Consider the following 20377-nt stretch of genomic DNA (forward strand, 5'->3'; position numbering starts at 1 on the left):
ACCAACCAAAAATATCCAGCCAGCAGCGCCCTGTGGGCAGCATCCTGTGACCACTGATGAAGGTCTAGAAGATGACCAACTCAAACATCAGCAATAGATGAGCGATCGTCTCTGACTTTACATCTACAAGGTGGACCAACTAGGTAGGAGTGTCTAATAGAGTGGACAGTGAGTGGACACTCAACCAGCAAAACACACATGAACACACCACCACCATGTCATTGTCACTGCAGTGCTGAGAATCATCCACTACCTAAATAATACCTGCTCTGTGGGGGTCCTGACCATAGAAGAACAGGGTGAAAGCAGGCTAAAAAGGTATGTACAGAAACAGATGGACTACAGTCAGTAACTGTAGAACTACAAAGTGCTTCTATATGGTAAGTGGAGCTGATAAAATGGACAGTGAGTGTAGAAACAAGGAGGTGGTTTTAATGTTATGGCTGATCGGTGTATTTGGACAGGATTGATGATTGTAGGTTTTCTTATAACTTTATACATAAAAAATGTTTAAAACATCTGACAAATGTCATCATTCACGTTTTTTATGGGCAGATGGTGTTCTAGGATAAAATTATTAGCAACAAAGATTGATGGAAATGTAAAAAGTAATTCTTCTCTTTACTATTTCTTCTGTTATTACATACTTGTACCTCAAAGATTTCTAATTCTGATGCAACACATTACCAAAAAAATTGGGAATGGCATGTTTACAAGACATGGAATCAAAAGGGAATGCAACAGTGGTAATTGTACAATGACGACACCAATTGTAGTTGTAAAAATTGATTTTTCCCTCATTCATGCATAATTTAACGCTTTAGCTGCTTAATAGTCTGAGATATCAGTTTTCATATATTGCTCTTTATAATGCTCCACACATTTTCAGGTCTGGACTGCAGATGGGCCAGTTTAACAGGATGTGGCTTTGCATTATCTTTTTAATATAAGCAGGCACATCTCTGAAAAAGATATTGTTTAGACGGCAAGACGTTGCTCAAAAATGCATGTGTACTACTCAACATTAATGGTGTCGTTTCATGTGCAAGCTAATCATGTCATCTGCACTAAGGGCACATTCACATGAGAAGCGGGAAAACCGCTTTTGTGCTGGCTGTGCCATTGTTTTCTATGGCAGTGCTGCTTATGCCTAAGTTCACACTACACGATTTTTGCCCTGATTTTCGCTTGCCGACTGGTCGGTGCTAGATTTGTCGGCTCGGGAGCAACTCTGCGTTCGCTCGGCGATCAAAACTCGGCTCTCAATCGCTATGTGTGAACTACTCAACAACTCGATCCGAGCGGCTCGAAGAGAGATATCTAGCATGTCAAATATCTGGATCTGAGTCGCCCAACTGGCAATGAGTGTTATGTCGAACAGCCAATGAGAACGCAAGATACGGTGTGAGGAGGTCGCTCAGGTGGCACAGTGGTAAAGTACGCTAGCTCACCAGAGTTGGGTTTCTAGGTGCATCATATCGAAACTCAGCTCTACCTTTCCGACTAGGTTTGGCGGCAGTATGAACAACGTTTGGCTGTTGTTCAGGGTTAGGGGTAGAAGTCGGAGCATAGGTCCTCATAACTGGTACAACTGCGGCCCCTGCTGGTTTACTGACGGCGCCTGCACAGGGCTGAGGAATAACATTGAGGGGGGTGTGACCCTCAGTGCGCAGTGTCTCGGTGTATGAACTCGGCTCGTGCAGGTGAAAAATGCAGGCTGTGCGTGCCGGAGGGGGCGCAAGTCAGTTGAGTGGCGTCCTCAGTCAGCGGCAAAGTGTCGAATCAGTATAGAGGACACAATCAGGGTAAGTGGACATGATTAGAATGGGATAAAAGTTAGGGGGAAAAAAGTGGGAAAAAATAGATAATTAAAAAAAAAAAAAAACGGTGTGAGGGGAAATGCAGGGGAGGAGTTGTAAAAAGGTGGGACAGGGGTATAAATCAGAATACATCGGCACACACACAAGTTTTACAGTATTTCTGACCTTATCATTCTCTACAAAACACCAGCGCTGCATTGCAAAAAATATTTATTAACCTCCAACTCACTATAGAACAATCAATGCTGTTTGCGTAGCCAAATCCACTCAGATTCATTTATTTTTTCCTACTTGCTTTTACGCTGCATATTACCGCACAAACTTTGATCGCTCGCTACTTGTTGACGTGCATTTTTGGACACGGTATCATTAAACCTTTTGTCACTTCTTGCGTTTGTTTTCGTGACAAGACGTAAAAAAGCATTTTTTAAGCGAGGTACAGATATTGTGCAAGGTCTGGCTCACAAATAATGTTCCAGTTTATCCCAGAGGTATTTAAAAGAGTTGTGTTCAGGGTACTGTGCATTCTTCTAGACTTTCTCCACACCAAATTGATCAAACCATGTATTATAGTTCTAAGTTTGTGTACAACTTAAAATGCCTTTCTGTAAACTGCAGCCACAAGAAAGTATGTATGTACATTATAAATAATTGATCTTATACGTTAGCAATGGATGTTACTAAAAACCCTGAATTTAGTCATTACCACGGGTGTTAATACACTTTTTTTTCCCTTTTTGTCCCCCTGTAGCACATCCAATTGTTCAATTTGCATCGTGCTTCCTCTCTGTCTATGCCGAACCCTGCCCTGACCGAGGCGATCGAAGCTAACCCATATCCCCTCCGAAACATGGGCAGCAGCCGGATGCATTTTAGCCACCCACACATTGATGAGTGTGGCGCCACCTAGCGTTGCATGCGGAGAGACACACCCTAAGGGCACTCTTCCTCATCTCTTGTGCAGGCACCTCTAATCAGCCGGCAGAGGTCGTAATCGCATTCTGACAGAGAGAGACCCACATCCGGTTCTTAGTCCCACCCCCCAACTGAGCAACTGGCCAATCGTTGCTCATACAGCCACTCGGCCTCGAACCGGTGAGGCAAAGCTGGATTCGATACGAGGTACTCAGAATCCAGCTCTGGTTGCAGTGTCTTTTTACCGCTGCGCCACCTGAGCGCCCGTTAATACACTTTTTACATGTACAGTTATTTAGTGTGACAAATACACAATAATAGAGGTAATAAAAAGGGGCAGTTCTGTTTTCACACCACATTAAAGGAAGCATGGTCATACAAAGCTTCCAGAAATAACATGACATGGTAGAAAGCAGCTTTTATATTCATCTGTTTCGGTTGGTTGTTTTATCGCTTTCTCTCTCCATCAGTGTTCCACAACTTCCCCCCAATGTCACAGCTCATTCAGATCTCCGAGCGCTTGATAAATAATTCATATGTATGTGATAAAGTGGTGAAAACACTAAACTGTGCAGTGCTCCAGTACTGTAGTTTGACACTCCTGATCTATCATATATAATCCACTGTATTTCCTGCTGATGAGTTTGTTTATACTGAGGTCTGTAATGCCCTCTTATGTTCTTTCCATATCTTAATTTACTGATCTGAAAATGAGAGATGCAACACTGTGAATAAGTAAGCATGTGTTTTAGACAAGATGAACAACACAGCGGGCCTGTTGTTTGTCATTAGACAGTAGATTTAGATCTGCTGCAAAAAGCCGTCAGATGCAACAACAGCTAAATCATATTACTTAACCATCGGACTCAGAATTTTTGGCACCCTTGGTAGAAATGGTCAAAATATGCAGTTGGAAAAAACTAGCAATTGGTCAGATTCAAATAATAAAAAAAACTACTATTAAGCTGGGACAACCAATTGTTGTCTTGGGGGCAAATACTTTTTTTTTTTATTAATTACCGATCAACCATAACATTAAAACCACCATCTTGTTTCTACACTCACTGTCCATTTTATCAGCTCCACTTACCATATAGAAGTACTTTGTAGTTCTACAATTACTGACTGTAGTCCATCTGTTTCTCTGCATGCTTTGTTAGTCCCCTTTCATGCTGTTCTTCAATGGTCAGGACCCTCACAGGACCAGTACAGAGCAGGTATTTAAAAACTCCAGCAGCGCTGCTGTGTCTGATCCACTCATTCCAACACACACTAACACACCACCACCATGTCAGTGTCACTGCAGTGCTGAGAATGATCCACTACCTAAATAATACCTGATCTGTAGTGGTCCTGGGAGAGTCCTGACCATTGAAGAACAGGGTGAAAGCAGGCTAAAAAAAAGCATGCAGAGTAACAGATGGACTACAGTCAGTAATTGTAGAACTACAAAGTGCTTCTATATGGTAAGTGGAGCTGATAAAATGGACAGTGAGTGTAGAAACAAGGAGGTGGGGTTTTAATGTTATGGCTGATCAGTGTACATTTATCTGTGCTGTACTTTACCTATACTGTCTTTCTTTACAGTTCTTCGTCCTGCTTCTCCTGATTTTCCTGTTGGAGATTCTCTTCATCATCCTCTTCTTCGCATATCAGGATCAGGTAAGCCTATTACTTAACCCTCGCGCTTTTTTCCGCGTAGCAGTTGATTTCTCATAAATTTAAAATTGAAGTCAAGAATTTACATACACTTGCAGGGACATGAATGTCACAGCAGGGATTCAATTTAAATGTTTTTTTTACTGTTGTTTTTCCTGTGACGAAATAATTAGAATGCATTCTTCATTGTCCAAAGTGAAGAATGAATTTAAGATCTTTAAACGTGGGCACTCGGATGGTGCAGCAGTAAATTAAGCTACCGCTGGGATACAGGGTTTGAATCCTCAGCGGTGCTATCAGCCGGTTGGATGTGTACATACAGACATGATATGCTATGCAAATGATATATTGCAATTCTGAAAGAATGTGTCTGCATTGTTAAATGTTTTGCAGAGGATTAGAATCTGTTGGAACATGGTTAATACTGTTCATAGTTGCATGGGATTAAAAGCTTCCACACAAAAAAAAAGAAGGCCCCAGTGTATGTATTCTGTTGGGCCAAAAGTATGTGGACACCCGACACTGCAAATACGGAAGGTATATTAATGGCATATTCATTTCTATGGTTTTGCTCAGTTATAACAGCTTTCACTCCTCTGGAAAGGCTTTTAAAAGACTTGAAATGTTTTGTGCTAAAATAATGCTTCTGTCCAGGCCGCTCAGGTGGCGCGGCGGTAAAAACGCACGCTGGAACCAGAGCTGGGATCTCGAATACATCGTACCGAATCTCAGCTCTGCCTACCGGCTGAGGCTGAGCGGCCACATGAACAACGATTGGCCTGTTGTTTATCTGGGCGGGACTAAGCCGGATAGGGTCAGTCTCTCATGACTGATGCAATTACGACCTCTGCTGGCTGATTGATGGAGCCTGCACAGAGATGAGGAAGGAGTCCTCTTAGGGTGTGTCCCTCCATGCATGCAGCTAGGCTGCACTGCACCCGTCAAAGTGTAGGTGATAAGGTGTCGGAGGGGGCGTGGGTCAGCTTCGTTCTCCTCAGTCAGAACGGAGATCAGCCTTGGTGGAGAGGAAGCATGGTGCAATTTTTTTTATAAAAAAGTAAATAAATAATGCTTCTGGGCACCCAGGTGGCACAGCCGGATATTCCGCTAGCACACCAGCACCGAGTTTCTGGGCGCCATCTGGCGGGCATAATTGGCAGTGCCTGCAGCAGATACTAATTGGCCACCATATGCAGGGTAAGGGGCCGGACTATGTGTGGGTGTGTGGGTCTTCATACGCTATATGTAAGGACCCTGATTGGCGGAAGACACGGTTGAGAGGAGGAGGGCTGTACACGTGTCGGAAGAGGCGTGTACAGAGACGTGCTCTCCTTGGATGCAATCTGGTATCTCTCAGCAGCGGAAGACAAAATTGAGTGCACTAAACCAGGAGGAAAATGGGGAAATATATCAAATAAATAAATAATGCTTCTTGTAAAATAATGCTCAGTGCAAAAATATGTAATTTCATTTCATGCTTTCAACCACTGCATCTTGGTCAGGGTCGTGGCAGGTCTGACAGGAAACACTAGGCGCAAGGCCAGACCCCTCCTCCCCCGACCTTTCCGCAGACATCAGCTGCATCCGGAATCGCATACTTACAGAGTATGTACTAGATTGGAGGAAGTATGCACTACTCGGCCGGTAAAAAAGTACATACTTTCAGTACAGAAGTATGCAGTATGCACACAACACCGCTACGTACTACATGCGCCATCTTGCCAACGTCAAGTGATGACGTAAGGACGTGATGACGTAATATCACCATAGTTACAGACTCATTACAAACCCCACTCGCCAAAATTTTGAATATTTATCGTGTTTTTGTTATTTATTCGTCTTTAAAATGTTTTATTTTATTTATCTTACTTACACTTGTGAACAGAGGACTCCGTTTTCCACGTCTTTCTTGGTTCTTATTCCGCTTTGAACGCCTACGCAGCTCCAGTTGCATTATGGGATACATTAGCGGACCGCAAGTGTGCATCGCTTGCATACTCAAACATGGCTGCCCAATAAGTAGGTCATCCGGGTACTTCTCGCGTACCTCTTTATTTATACTATGTATTCGGACATACTAACCGCTCTCGCGTACTCATTTCGCGTACTATTGAGTATGGAAGTATGCGATTCCGAACGCAGCTATCATGTCTGTGTGGACGACTGGACAGCCCATTGCGTCGCTGAGATTCAAACTCACATCTCACTCATGGTGTTTTCTGGAGTGGTTTTTCATGCAGTGTGTGTGTTAATGTTCTTCTTGTCTTTATACATGGGACACAGTGTCATTGCAATGCTTAGAACATTCCACCAACCAATTAACACATGGTAAGCGGGGGTTCTACGAGCGTCACTTTTGTTTGACAGTTGGTAGAGAGGTGACAAGGTGTCTAGGATAAAAGGTTTTAAACATTGCCACTACTACTAATGACCTTAGATGCATAACAATACATATTCGAATTCATACTTATAGGTACAATGACAGAATTCATTTAAAGTGAATATATAAAACAAAATACACTGCCTGGCCAAAAAAAAGGTCACACACTCGTTGGACCGCCTTTAGCTTTGATTACGGCACGCATTCGCTCTGGCATAGTTTCCACAAGCTTCTGCAATGTCACAACATTTATTTCTGTCCAGAGTTGCATTAATTTTTGCCCAAGATCTTGTACTGATGATGGGAGATTTGGACCACTGTGCAAAGTCTTCTCCAGCACATCCCAGAGATTCTCAATGGGGTTCAGGTCTGGACTCTGTGGTGACCAATCCATGTGTGAAAATGATGTCTCATGCTCCCTGAACCACTCTTTCACAATTTGAGCCCGATGAATCCTGGCATTGTCATCTTGGAATATGCCCGTGCCATCAAGGAAGAAAAAATCCATTGATGGAATAACCTGGTGGTTCAGTATATTCAGGTAGTCAGCTGACCTCATGCTTTGGGCACATAACGTTGCTGAACCTAGACCTGACCAACTGCAGCAACCCCAGATCATAGCACTGCCCCCACAGGCTTGTACGGTAGGCACTAGGCATGATGGAGTTTTTCTACCATTTCATTTCACCAAAGGTTTAAGTGATCGCCGATCACGATCATTCAAGATTTTTTTCCGACCACATTCCTTCCTCGAAGATGATGTTTCCCCACTGTCCTCCACTTTTTAATAATGCGCTGGACAGTTCTTAACCCGATTTTAGTAGTTTCAGCAATCTCCTTAGATGTTTTCTCTGCTTGATGCATGCCAATAATTTGACCCATCTGAAACAGATTAACATCTTTTCCACGACCACAGGATGTGTCTTTCAACATGGTTGTTTAACGAATGAGAAGCTACTCACTGCAACAGTTAGGGTTAAATAACTTGTTGCCAGCTGAAACAATCACCCATGCAGTAATTATCCAATGGGAGGCTCTTACCCATTTGCTTAGTTAAATCCAGGTGGTGACCTTTTTTTTGGCCAGCCAGTGTATATAAAATAAATAACAAGTATTAGAATAATTGTTTTCCCCCCTCTGAACAGAAGGTTTAAGCAGCTCGTCTGATTTTTAAATGCACGTTCTCTCCTTTCGGTAGAAAAACGTCTCTAAACATCTGGTCTTCTGTCTCACACCTCAACAAATCAGTCAGCATCTGGTGACTAAATCTGAGGCTAAAAATGCAATAATTGACCAAACAAAATTCCCTGAACAAGATCCTGCCAATCAAACCAAAGTTGTGGCCTTCTGTGGATAGCTAAAGGTAGATGTTACTGAGTATGTTTCTGAGTAACACAGACAAGTGAAGTTTTATTGAATCATCCAAGAACACTCATCACAGAGCTCCAGTATTTCTAGATATTTATCACGTAGTGGCTGGCTTTAGTTGAGATTTAATGTGGCATGATCTCATTTTATCTTATTCATGACTGAACAGCTGTAATGAACCAGAATAACAAGGATGCAACACAAAACAAGAAGAATGACAAGTTAATGTTTGAGACTTTAACTATTCTGTGATACATTCTTAAAATTAGCTTAGTAGGCGCTCAGGTGGCAAGCGGCAAAACACGCTAACACCCCAGAGCCGACATTTTGAACTCTGCCATCCGTCTGGGCTGGGCGCCCACACGAACAACGATTGGCTGTTGTTCATACAGGGTGGGATTGATGGCACCTGCCGAGGGATAATGCGTTGATCAGGGTGTGATCTCTCCATACACAAAGCTGATCCGCAAATGAACTCACCTCGTGCAGGTGAAAAGATGCAGTTGGCTACTGCACACGTGTCGGAGGGGGTGTGTGTCAGTCTCGCTCTCCTCAATCAGGGTGGGGTTCGGCATCAGTAGAGAGGAAGCGTAATGCAACTGGGTAATTAGATGCGCTAAATGTCAGGAGAGAAAGGGGAGAAAATGCATAAACAAAAATATAAAAAATAAAATAAGCGTAATAAAGGAAGTGTGTGTGTGTGTGTGTGTACGTTGGTATAAAAATAATACAAGTTTATTAAATGTTTGTATTTTATCAACCGCTTTGTCATGGAGTCTGGTTTTACTGGGCAACACTGGGCAGGAATACCTTGGACAGGCACCAATCCAGTGCAGGGCTTTGGCCTCCCTTTCCCTGCCTTCCCAAGACATGGTCAATTATGTCTATCCAGATGTCCGGATAGCATCCCTGAGATTCTAACCCCAATCCTAGCTGTGGTGGGCTAATACTACCCAAGTGCACTTATCAAATATGCAAAACAAAATCATTGGCTGATTGTGGATCTACCCATAGGCATGGCACACACAGAATTTAGCATTTTTATGATATAACCATGTGCCAAATCACTCAGGTTGTAAAACTGAAGACACAGTAGATGGTCACACGCCCAACCTTTTTGCAGATGCAGCAGACGAAAATGAAATTAAATAAAGAAAACATTTTAATTAGGCACTTTAGACAATCATTTTACACGGTAGCTACAAAGCTCTCCCACACACAGCTACCCTGAATATCATTGTTTCATGCAAAAAAAAACAAAGAAACATACATAGACCTGAGCATCATTATATGCAGAAGTGTGTGTCGAAGTCAGCTATAATAAGGAGACAACATGCAGTAGACATCAATCAGCCATAACATTAAAACCCCCTCCTTGTTTCTACACTCGCTGTCCATTTTATCAGCTCCACTTACCATATAGGAACACTTTGTACTTCTGCCATTACTGACTGTAGTCCATCTGTTTCTCCCTGCTTTCACCCTGTTCTTCAATGGTCAGGACCCCCACAGAGCAGGTATTAATTTAGGTGGTGAATCATTCTCAGCACTGCATGGTGGTGGTGTGTTAGTGTGTGTTGTGCTGGTATGAGTGGATCAGACAGCAGCGCTGCTGGAGTTTTTAATACCGTGTCCACTCACTGTCCACTCTATTAGACACTCCTACCTAGTTGGTTCACCTTGTAGACGTAAAGTCAGAGACGATCGCTCATCTATTGCTGCTGTTTGAGTTGGTCATCTTCTAGACCTTCATCAGTGGTCACAGGACGCTGTCTACGGGGCGCTGCTGGCTGGATATTTTTGGTTGGTGGACTATTCTCAGTCCAGCAGTGACAGTGAGGTGTTTAAAAACTATATCAGCATTTCTGTGTCTGATCCACTCATACCAGCACAACACACACTAACACACCACCACCATGTCAGTGTCACTGCAGTGCTGAGAATCATCCACCACCTAAATAATACCTGCTCTGTAGTGGTCCTGACCATTGATAAATTGACTACAGTCAGTAATTGTAGAACTACAAATTGCTTCTATATGGTAAGTGGAGCTGATAAAATGGACAGTGAGTGTAGAAACAAGGAGGTGGTCATAATGTTATGTCTGATCGGTGGATGTAGTTACCACTGGTCATTCAGTTGTGTGTGAAGATATATTATAGCCACCAAACGTTCCTTCCGTCAATTACTGATGGGAACACTAATGGATCCTGACATTATGCAAAGTTAGTGAATGGAACAGGTTTATTATAATCCACCTCAATATATGTTGTGATTACAGCTAGGGCTGCCGCGATTGGTCGACCTAGTTGATGACGTCGACGCATTTTATTTTAAGTCAATGCATCATTTTTAAAACTGTTAACTAAATAAAAATTTAATGATCCCTTGTTATTTCTACAAAGATTCCATTCTTATAACCGTTCATATGCTTTCCCTCAGCACTACCTGCGGCGTGCATGACCTCAGTCATATTTGGTCCAGTCACTGGTGGGCGGCATATAGCGCAGTCTTAAAAAATGCCGTCTGCAGCAGTCAGAGGCCGATTGTAGAGAGCTTTCAAAGCAAAGCTACAAGTTTTTCAAGACCCAAATCAAAAGTTTAGGAATACTTAAACTGGCACAAAACAAAAAGGTGGTTTGTACACTGTACAAAGCTTTGATGGTACCACAGCAGCACTAGCGCCATGTTGCACGTCTATATTGTTTCATTAAGCTTCTTAATCGCGGAGATCCTAGAATATCGTATTCCTAAGCGAGTTCAGTTAGGGTGCATTTTTACTTCTATATTGTTTCATTACGCTTCTTAATCGCGGAGATCTTGAAATACCGTACTTCTTAGCGAGTTCAGTTAGGGTGCATTCACACGCGCCACGCACTTTGCTGCGTTGGGCTCAAGATTTTTGCGGTTGCCACGGTGATTAAAGCACAAAAAGCTTCTCATATGAATGAGCCTTAACGCTAGTTTTGAGTGAATGTGTAGGTTAGAATCTGGGCTCATTCTGTTGTTATCGTACGTTGGATTTAATGAGACATGCCCTCCTCTAACTAATTTATTTCTGCTATTTCTGATATTTAAGCACTATTTAGGCACACGGAATGCCATAAACACGTGTTGCACTTTGTTTAATATGGAACACTTGAGAATTTGATAATATGGACATAAACCCTGTTTACATTTAGTTTTGTGCCATATTATTATGCCATCCAGTTTGTTAAAATAGAAGCTTAAATGATATTCTGAATTACATTTGTTGAAGGAAAATTAATCGTTTAGATTAATCGACTAATCAATAGTCTATAGATTAATCGATAGGAAAATAGTTGTCAGTGGCAGCCGTAATTACAGCCTTGTTTGAGAACTTTATATGCTCTATCCGTTTGTATTTTCTATTGATTATTATTTCTTAAGGTTGCTTTAAATGAGAGGATTATGTACAATTGAATAATCATTTAAGAGGTTGAGAGCACTACTTACAATCAGTGGATGTGATTGATTTGTTTATTTGATGTTGCACTGTGAAGACTGGTAGCGGCAGCTCAGGATTATGTGTATTATATATTCACACATGGATATGACGGGGTGTAATTATGCTGGTGTAATTATAGGCTTCGGTTGACTATGAGCCTACCGTTGTCAGAATATTTTAGCACTTTTATAGATATTTCATATCTCATCATAATTCATGGTGTTGTAGAGGTTTTGGGATTTCTGAAAGGTTGATGTGTTGGTGAAAGCCTTGTTATTGGATTTTTTGGTGTGTATGCTTGCTTTTCTTTTAGTTGGCAGCAACATACCTTGCTAAATTTATGTTCCTGTGCCTCTGGCTACACACTACCCGCTGTTTCATACTTGCTTTATAATACCTAAAAAAGTAGGCCAAAATAGTCAATATCGATCAAAGAATTCGACATGTTGTTGGCATGAATGCAGCCCAAAGCGATAGACTTATATTGATCAAAGTCAGGCTGTGCAAATCGTACAAGAGACAGGACTCAGTCAGATATCTGAGGTTGTTTCTGAAGTTATTATACTTTCCAATGAAGTACCAACTACAAAACAGATAACATATTTAAAAATATGTGGACACCCTGCATTGCATCCAACTCTATTTGTTTTTATGTATTTTCCACCCAATTTTCCTTTCAAATCTAGTCATATTCAATTATCCAATCATATTTCGCTTCCTCTGCTGATTCTAACCTCCACTCCTGACTGCATCATCAAGACAATCACACACCTCTTCTAACACCGCCATTGATCAGCCAGCAGAGGTCGAAATTGTGGCAGTTACAGTATGTGGAATCTTACTTATAACTGGCAATCCATGCCCAATAGACCAGCCAATCATTCCTTGGAAGCAGAACTCGTGAGTTTGAGATATTTACTCTAGCGAGCTACCGTGTTTTACTGCTGCACAACCCCAGCGCCTAACTAAACTTGTTTTTTATTACAGCCTCTGTTATTATCAGAAGACTTCCCACTTCATTTTGAAATAAGGCAGTGGCATGGTCGTGCTGAACCTCTTGCTACGAATGGGAAATTTTTATCATGACTGTCATAGCATGCGGTCACCGTAATGAGTCACAGGACAGCGGGTGTACCCCCGTACCTGCCAGATTGGGGAGTATGGAACTCAGTGTGCAGGATGCTTAACCAAGGCAAAACAATACTAAACCTAAAAAACCACAAACAAATGAACAGTTTTTGGAACAGTAACAACAGTTAAAACAGACTTCATCAGGCAGCAATTATAAAAAAGCAGAGCAGCCATTCCATTACTGACTAAGGGCATTGCAACTTCGACTAAGTTCCGCGAAAAACAATCAAAGAACGTCGGCATAGGAGTCTGCGAAAACAAAAGATACCAGCTTGGCACAGTATGCAGGTGTCACTTAGGCACAGACACCATACAGCACAAAACCATAAACCAACAAGCAAAAGCCCAACCAGAATGATATTTTAAAAGACTCTCTTATATACCGCACATTATCACTAAAGAGACACAGACTGTATAATTAAAAAGTCTGCCAACGTTGGTCATCTGCACCAGCATACCCCCTGCCAGCTATTAAGGGCAGGGCAGATGGACATGATTCTGTGATCCGAGCCGCCTCCCAAACTGTTACATTAGCATTAAGGTTTTACATCACTAGAACAAACACTTTCCTGACGTTCAGATTAATACATTGGGCAAACATTAAAACACGTTGCAGAATTCTCTTATTTTCTTTATTTGTATTCTGAGTCTAGTGGTTGTATGCTTTACACCAGGGTTTTTCAAACTTTTTTTTTTTTTTCAAGCGAGCCACATTGTCCATTTTACCACGAGCCAGGCAACACAAACAATGCATCACAATGAAAAATGCTTAATTAATAAAATAGTGGCAATCTGGTCCCGCTGTTGTTTGTTTGTTTATTGTTTGTTTATTAGGATTTTAACGTCATGTTTTACACTTTGGTCACATTCATGACAGGAACGGTAGTTACTCATTACACAAGATTCATCAGTTCACGAGGTTATATCAAACACAGTCTTGGACAATTTGGTGTCTCCAATTCACCTCATTTGCTGTGACTGTGGGAGAAAACCGGAGCACCCGGAGGAAACACACGTAGACACGGGAAGAACATGCAAACTCTACACAGAAAGGACCCGGACCGCCCCACCTGGGGATCGAACACAGGACCCTCTTGCTGTGAGGCGACAGTGCTGTCCCACTGAGGTTTACAAGACGTAACATAAAGCGTCCACAAGGGGGCGTTCATGTACATGTATATTGTGATGTGCCTGTTAAAATTAGTTGATTTCATCATTATTATTTTTCTCTATTTTTCAAAACCCTGTTACATCATTTCAGTTGATGCTTAACATTGCGCATGTAATTACTGGCTTATGTGCAGCTACTTGACCATGTTTGTGCTATGGAAAGCCAACCCATGATCTTCTTGACAAACGGTTCTCCAGCTGATGTTGCTTTTGTAAGCAGTGTTGAAGAAGAATGTTTACAGTAAATGCAGTGTCATACCACTTCAAGACAAGGCTGTTGTTGCTTTTTGATGGTTATAAGTAAAAGGAAATGTCCACCATGTATGAATTTGTCAGGCTGATTGGCTGAATATGTGGTATTTTAGATCAGTGGCACACAAAGTCAGTGAGCAATTTAGTGTGACCCATTCATTAGTGTGTCTATAAACATTTCATGGCTGAATGATTATTTAAATGAAGCTGTAAGCAATGTGTAAGCAGTGCTCTTAGTTGACACTACTGAATTAACAAATCCGAAGGGATGTCCGCACGTTTGGTCATATATTTTATTATTTAATTAAACATAAGCAAGCTATTTGTTTTACGTGTTTGATTCAATCTATGTGAACCTATTTTCCCGTCCCCTTTCGAGGCTTTGGCACTGCAGATCATGATACACTGCCTACACTGACAATTTGCCCTCCAGTGTGTTTGCACAAACTTGAACAAGCTGTGTTCTCTGAGCTTGTCAACTCAAATACTGTTTCTCCAGAGCTCTGCAAACTCAAATTAAGTTTGTTCTAAATCCTGAATACTGACAAAAGAAACTGAAAGGGAGCAACATAAAGCTTTAATTTTTTTTAAGTCAACGTCAATCTAGAGACTGCTGCGTGTTTACTTGGTGTGTCTCTTCGAACAGGCTTGTAGCAGCGTCACCTCAAATACAAGGGCTGTGTATCAAAGGCTGTGTAGAAAAGACTGAAAAGTCTCTGATTTAGCAGCAGCGGTTAAAAAAAGATCAGTCTGGGACACTGGCCCCTTGCTGAGTGTCCTTTGATGCACTTACACCATGCTTAATGCATGAGTTTCTCTGGAGCCATGGGTAACAAGTTGGCAGCCACATGGTCACAAGCTCGAGTCATTATGTTTAGCGCTCAATGAGCCATTTTTATTTATTAGTGATGCTGCAAGCACTCCTCTTTGCTTGGGATCACTGTTAATTACTGATGGAAAGTGGGTGGCATTGTGGTACAGTGGGTCTGGATTCAATCCCTGGCAAGGCAGCCAGGGTCCTTTCTGTGTGGGGTTTGCATGTTCTTCCTGTGTGTGTGTGTGGGTTTCCTCAAGGTGCTCCAGTTTCCTTCCATAAGTCCAAAGACATTTACATTTTCGGCATTTAGCAGACGCATTTTCGGCATCTTATCCAGAGCGACTTACAGAAGTGCTTCCATAGTGAACATTACCTTACCTTTCTGATTTAAGTAAACAACAGCCCAAGGATACAAATCTGCTAAAACTCTGTTAGAACCAAAGTTAGTGGGTTTTTTTTCCTTTCTTCTTTAAGAAATGAATACGAGTGTTAGTAAGTAAGTCAGCTTAAGTGCTTAGTAAAGAGGTGAGTTGTTAATAGTTTTAAGCCTAGTGGTTACGATACTGGATTAGTAATCAGAAGGTCGCTGGTTCAAGCCTCACAACTGCCAGGTTGCTGCTGTTGGGCCCTTAAACAAGGCCCTTAACCCTCAATTGCTCAGACTGTATACTGTCACAGTACTGTAAGTCGCTTTGGATAAAAGCATCTGCTAAATGCCAAAAATGTAAATGGAAAGACATGCAGCAAGGCCAACTGGAGTTACTAAAAAAATACTAAAAGGTGAGTGTGTGTATGTGTATGAACTGAAATCAAATAAATCAAATTGTGACAAAATCTGATTGGATTTACATGCGTTTTAGTAATCTGATCATTAAGAAAAGCTAATTATCTGTCAGCAGTCCGATTCCTTAGTGCCGCAACTTGTGTTAAAACTAGTTATTGTCCAGTAACAGGCTATTTAAAAATCTGTAAAAGTTTTGCTGATCTAATTGGTCTGATTTACATTTGACATTCAGCAGCCACTTTTATCCAAAGTGACCAGCAATACTGTGACAGTAAGGGGTTAAGGGTCTTGCCTTGCAGTGGCAACCAGGCAGTGGTGGGGCTTGAACCAGCAACCTTTCGGTTACTACTCTAGTACCTTAACCGCTAGCGACTCTATATGTAGTGAAACTCTTGATTAATTACACTCATTAATAATGAAGTGATTTAATTTAAACACTTTTACATTATTACACTATTACATTAAGTAGTTAAACTGGTTAAATGACTAGAGCAAACCCAAATTGCTGAGCACTGCATTGTTTAATTCTTTCATACACCGATCAGCCATAACATTCAAACCACCTCCTTGTTTCTACACTCACTGTCTATTTTATCAGCTCCACTTACCATGTAGAAGCACCTTGTAGTTCTACAATTACTGCCTGTAGTCCATCTGTTTCTCTGCATGCTTTTTTTTCTTTCATGCTGTTCTTCAATGGTCACTACAGATCAGGTATTATTTGGGTGGTGGATCATTCTCAGCACTGCAGTGACACTGACATGGTGGTGGTGTGTTAGTGTGTGTTGTGCTGGTATGAGTGAACCAGACACAACAATGCGGATGGAGTTTTTAAACACCTCACTGTCACTGCTGGACTGAGAATTGTCCATCAACCAAAAATATATCCAGCCAACAGCGCCCAGTGGGCAGCGTCTTGTGACCATGGATGAAGGTCTAGAAGATGACCAACTCAAACAGCAGCAATAGATGAGCGATCGTCTCTGACTTTACATCTACAAGGTGGACCAACTAGGTAGGAGTGTCTAATAGAGTGGACAGTGAGTGGATACGGTATTTAAAAACTCCAGCAGCGCTGCTGTGTCTTATCCACTCATACCAGCACAACACACACTAACACACTATCACCATGTCAGTGTCACTGCAGTGCTGAGAATGATCCACCTCATAAATAATAAATAATACCTGCTTTGTGGTGGTCCTGTGGGGGTCCTGACCATTAAAGAACAGATTGAAAGGGGGCTAACAAAGCATGCAGAGAAACCGATGGACTAGTCAGTAATTGTAGAACTACAAAGTGCTCCGCTATGGTAAGTGGAGCTGATAAAATGGACAGTGAGTGTAGAAACAAGGAGGTGGTTTTAATGTTGTGGCTGATCAGTGTATATAATCTAACATGTAATTTCTTGATATTTGGTTGACAGCATGTTTATCTCAGGGTTATTACTTCATAACGAGGGCAATCGTTTTGCATATGCTTCTGCAAAATAAATCATATAAATAAATCACAGGTTAAACGATTTCAGATGGTTGCTATAGTATTTTCCGTATTTGCTTAAATGTTGCGAAGTGGCTGATATGACATTTCACACTGTTGCTATGGTAATGCTAGGTGGTACTTTAAATACCAGTATAGTTTATATTACATACAATTAAACTGCTAAATACAAAACAATCAAATACATAGTACTAACAGTAGACATGCTCGATCTGAACACTATACTGCCTTGGCAAGACTTGAACACCTGGCCATAACCCATTCCAAAAACAAGTGGCATTTTAGTATAGCCTCCCAGCATTGTAGCTATAACAGCCTCTGCTCTTTCGGAAAACTTTCCACAAGATCTGTGCCCATTTACTCAAAAAAACATCCGTAAAGTCACATACTGATGTTGGATTAGAAGGCCTGGCTTGCAATCGAATGGGTACACTTACGTAAAGTCAAGAATTTTGTTTTTGTTGTTTTTTGTGTCCCAAATTGATAAGAAAACACGTCAAAAGGACATTTATCTGTGTTAGTCATCTAATGTTAGACCTCAACTACTTTCATACAGGAAGCAAGGACGGCTGGATGACCAAGAGACTGCAAATCGCTGTCATATAATAGACAGATTTTAATTTCCTTAAGGTACTTTTAATATTTAATTTGCCCCCTTAGTCATGAGAAACTGTAATTCTAACATTTACTGTGTTTCGACTAGATGGTATATGGGAATTATTTTAAAATCAATGCCATATGTCAAAAATATTGCAGTACCATCTGCAGCCCCTCCCTTTTCCACTAAAAATATTAAACTGCTCATAATTGCTTATCAAAGGCACGAGTTTACAAACAACCTGTCTGCAGATTGCTGGCACAGCCAGCACGTTATGACGGCACTGTCAGGAATCATCTCGTAGCAGGATTACTTGACTGTTCGTTGTTGTTGCATAGGTAGCCTCATGGGTTACACAAAGTGGATAAGTGTGTGGTATTTTATTATTCATTAATTTTATGAACAAGAGACTACTTATCAGCAATAAAGAATGCTTCTGTTGCCTAAAGCTTTAATGAATATTGACAGTGATAAAGGTTTAAAATAAAATTGCAGCGCTACACACCCCACTGGGCTAATTGCAGATAAAAGAAGAAAAATGGGCTGTACAGTGTATCCTGCAGTGCACACTGTCTTTTGCTTCAAATACCAGTGATAAAGAGTTCAAACACACAGCCTGTTCTGCATGACAATGTCTACAAAAGATTAATTCATGCTTTCAGTAAGAACAGAAGAGACGCAATGCCACGAGAAATGTACAGTTTGTGTGTCCTTATAAAATAGATCTGAACCACTTAACTGGCATGAAAAAAAATATGAATAAAACAGTAATATATTTGTCTTTCCTGGCCTATGACTTATATTTATGGCCCTACTAAATTCACAGGAAAATGTGCTTAATTTTACGGACCTCGTTCAAAAATCCCAGATTTCACAGATTTTTAAACGAAAGTGCCACATTTCACAGCAGTCCTTAAATTACACTTATAAATTGAATGATAGAATAAATGGAAGCTACAATACACAGCACAGCCTAGTTTATTAGTTGAATGAAACGGTCACTAAATGTTCTAGGTTTACAAAGACAAAAATTCTTGTCGTGTTTTGCCACCCCCCCCTCTGCGTCCACAGAATTGGTTGGGAGTTTTCCCAAACTCAGTTACCCGAGTCGTGCGTTTAGCTGCTTTAGACATCGACGTCTTAAACATTTTGTCTAATCGATTACTTGTGTAACCGATCGCCCTTAATGTGTACATAGACATACTTTCGGGAGCATAATACTTTACTGGCTTGTTCTTTCTCAGAGAGTTGATCACGTGTGTAGAGAAGCACTTTTCATTGACTATAGTATCCCCGAAGTGCACTCAATACGTAAACACATACAGCAAACATTGTCAGAACACTACACCACAAAAAAGTCTGCACTCAACAGTAGACCCTTGACTTACAAACCGTTTACCATACAAACTATATATACAGTGTATCACAAAAGTGAGTACACCCCTCACATTTCTGCAAATATTTTATTATATCTTTTCATGGGACAACACTATAGACATGAAACTTGGATATAACTTAGAGTAGTCAGTGTACAACTTGTATAGCAGTGTAGATTTACTGTCTTCTGAAAATAACTCAACACACAGCCATTAATGTCTAAATAGCTGGCAACATAAGTGAGTACACCCCACAGTGAACATGTCCAAATTGTGCCCAAAGTGTCAATATTTTGTGTGACCACCATTATTATCCAGCACTGCCTTAACCCTCCTGGGCATGGAATTCACCAGAGCTGCACAGGTTGCTACTGGAATCCTCTTCCACTCCTCCATGATGACATCACGGAGCTGGTGGATGTTAGACACCTTGAACTCCTCCACCTTCCACTTGAGGATGCGCCACAGGTGCTCAATTGGGTTTAGTCCATCACCTTTACCTTCAGCTTCCTCAGCAAGGCAGTTGTCATCTTGGAGGTTGTGTTTGGGGTCGTTATCCTGTTGGAAAACTGCCATGAGGCCCAGTTTTCGAAGGGAGGGGATCATGCTCTGTTTCAGAATGTCACAGTACATGTTGGAATTCATGTTTCCCTCAATGAACTGCAGCTCCCCAGTGCCAGCAACACTCATGCAGCCCAAGACCATGATGCTACCACCACCATGCTTGACTGTAGGCAAGATACAGTTGTCTTGGTACTTCTCACCAGGGCGCCGCCACACATGCTGGACACCATCTGAGCCAAACAAGTTTATCTTGGTCTCGTCAGACCACAGGGCATTCCAGTAATCCATGTTCTTGGACTGCTTGTCTTCAGCAAACTGTTTGCGGGCTTTCTTGTGCGTCAGCTTCCTTCTGGGATGACGACCATGCAGACTGAGTTGATGCAGTGTGCGGCGTATGGTCTGAGCACTGACAGGCTGACCTCCCACGTCTTCAACCTCTGCAGCAATGCTGGCAGCACTCATGTGTCTATTTTTTAAAGCCAACCTCTGGATATGACGCCGAACACGTGGACTCAACTTCTTTGGTCGACCCTGGCGAAGCCTGTTCCGAGTGGAACCTGTCCTGGAAAACCGCTG

General features: G+C 41.5%; 1 protein-coding gene across 1 annotated transcript in view; it reads left to right on the forward strand.

Moving 5' to 3' along the window:
• Positions 1-20377, forward strand: part of tspan4a (tetraspanin 4a) — a 190377-nt gene that overhangs the window by 128978 nt on the left and 41022 nt on the right. Inside the window, exon 3 of the mRNA XM_063005192.1 lies at positions 4323-4397. Within this exon, the coding sequence (XP_062861262.1) occupies positions 4323-4397 (75 nt within the window). The remainder of the gene's footprint in view (positions 1-4322; positions 4398-20377) is intronic.

The sequence above is a fragment of the Trichomycterus rosablanca genome, chromosome 11, assembly GCF_030014385.1.
Source record: "Trichomycterus rosablanca isolate fTriRos1 chromosome 11, fTriRos1.hap1, whole genome shotgun sequence".
NCBI classification, from domain to species: domain Eukaryota; kingdom Metazoa; phylum Chordata; class Actinopteri; order Siluriformes; family Trichomycteridae; genus Trichomycterus; species Trichomycterus rosablanca.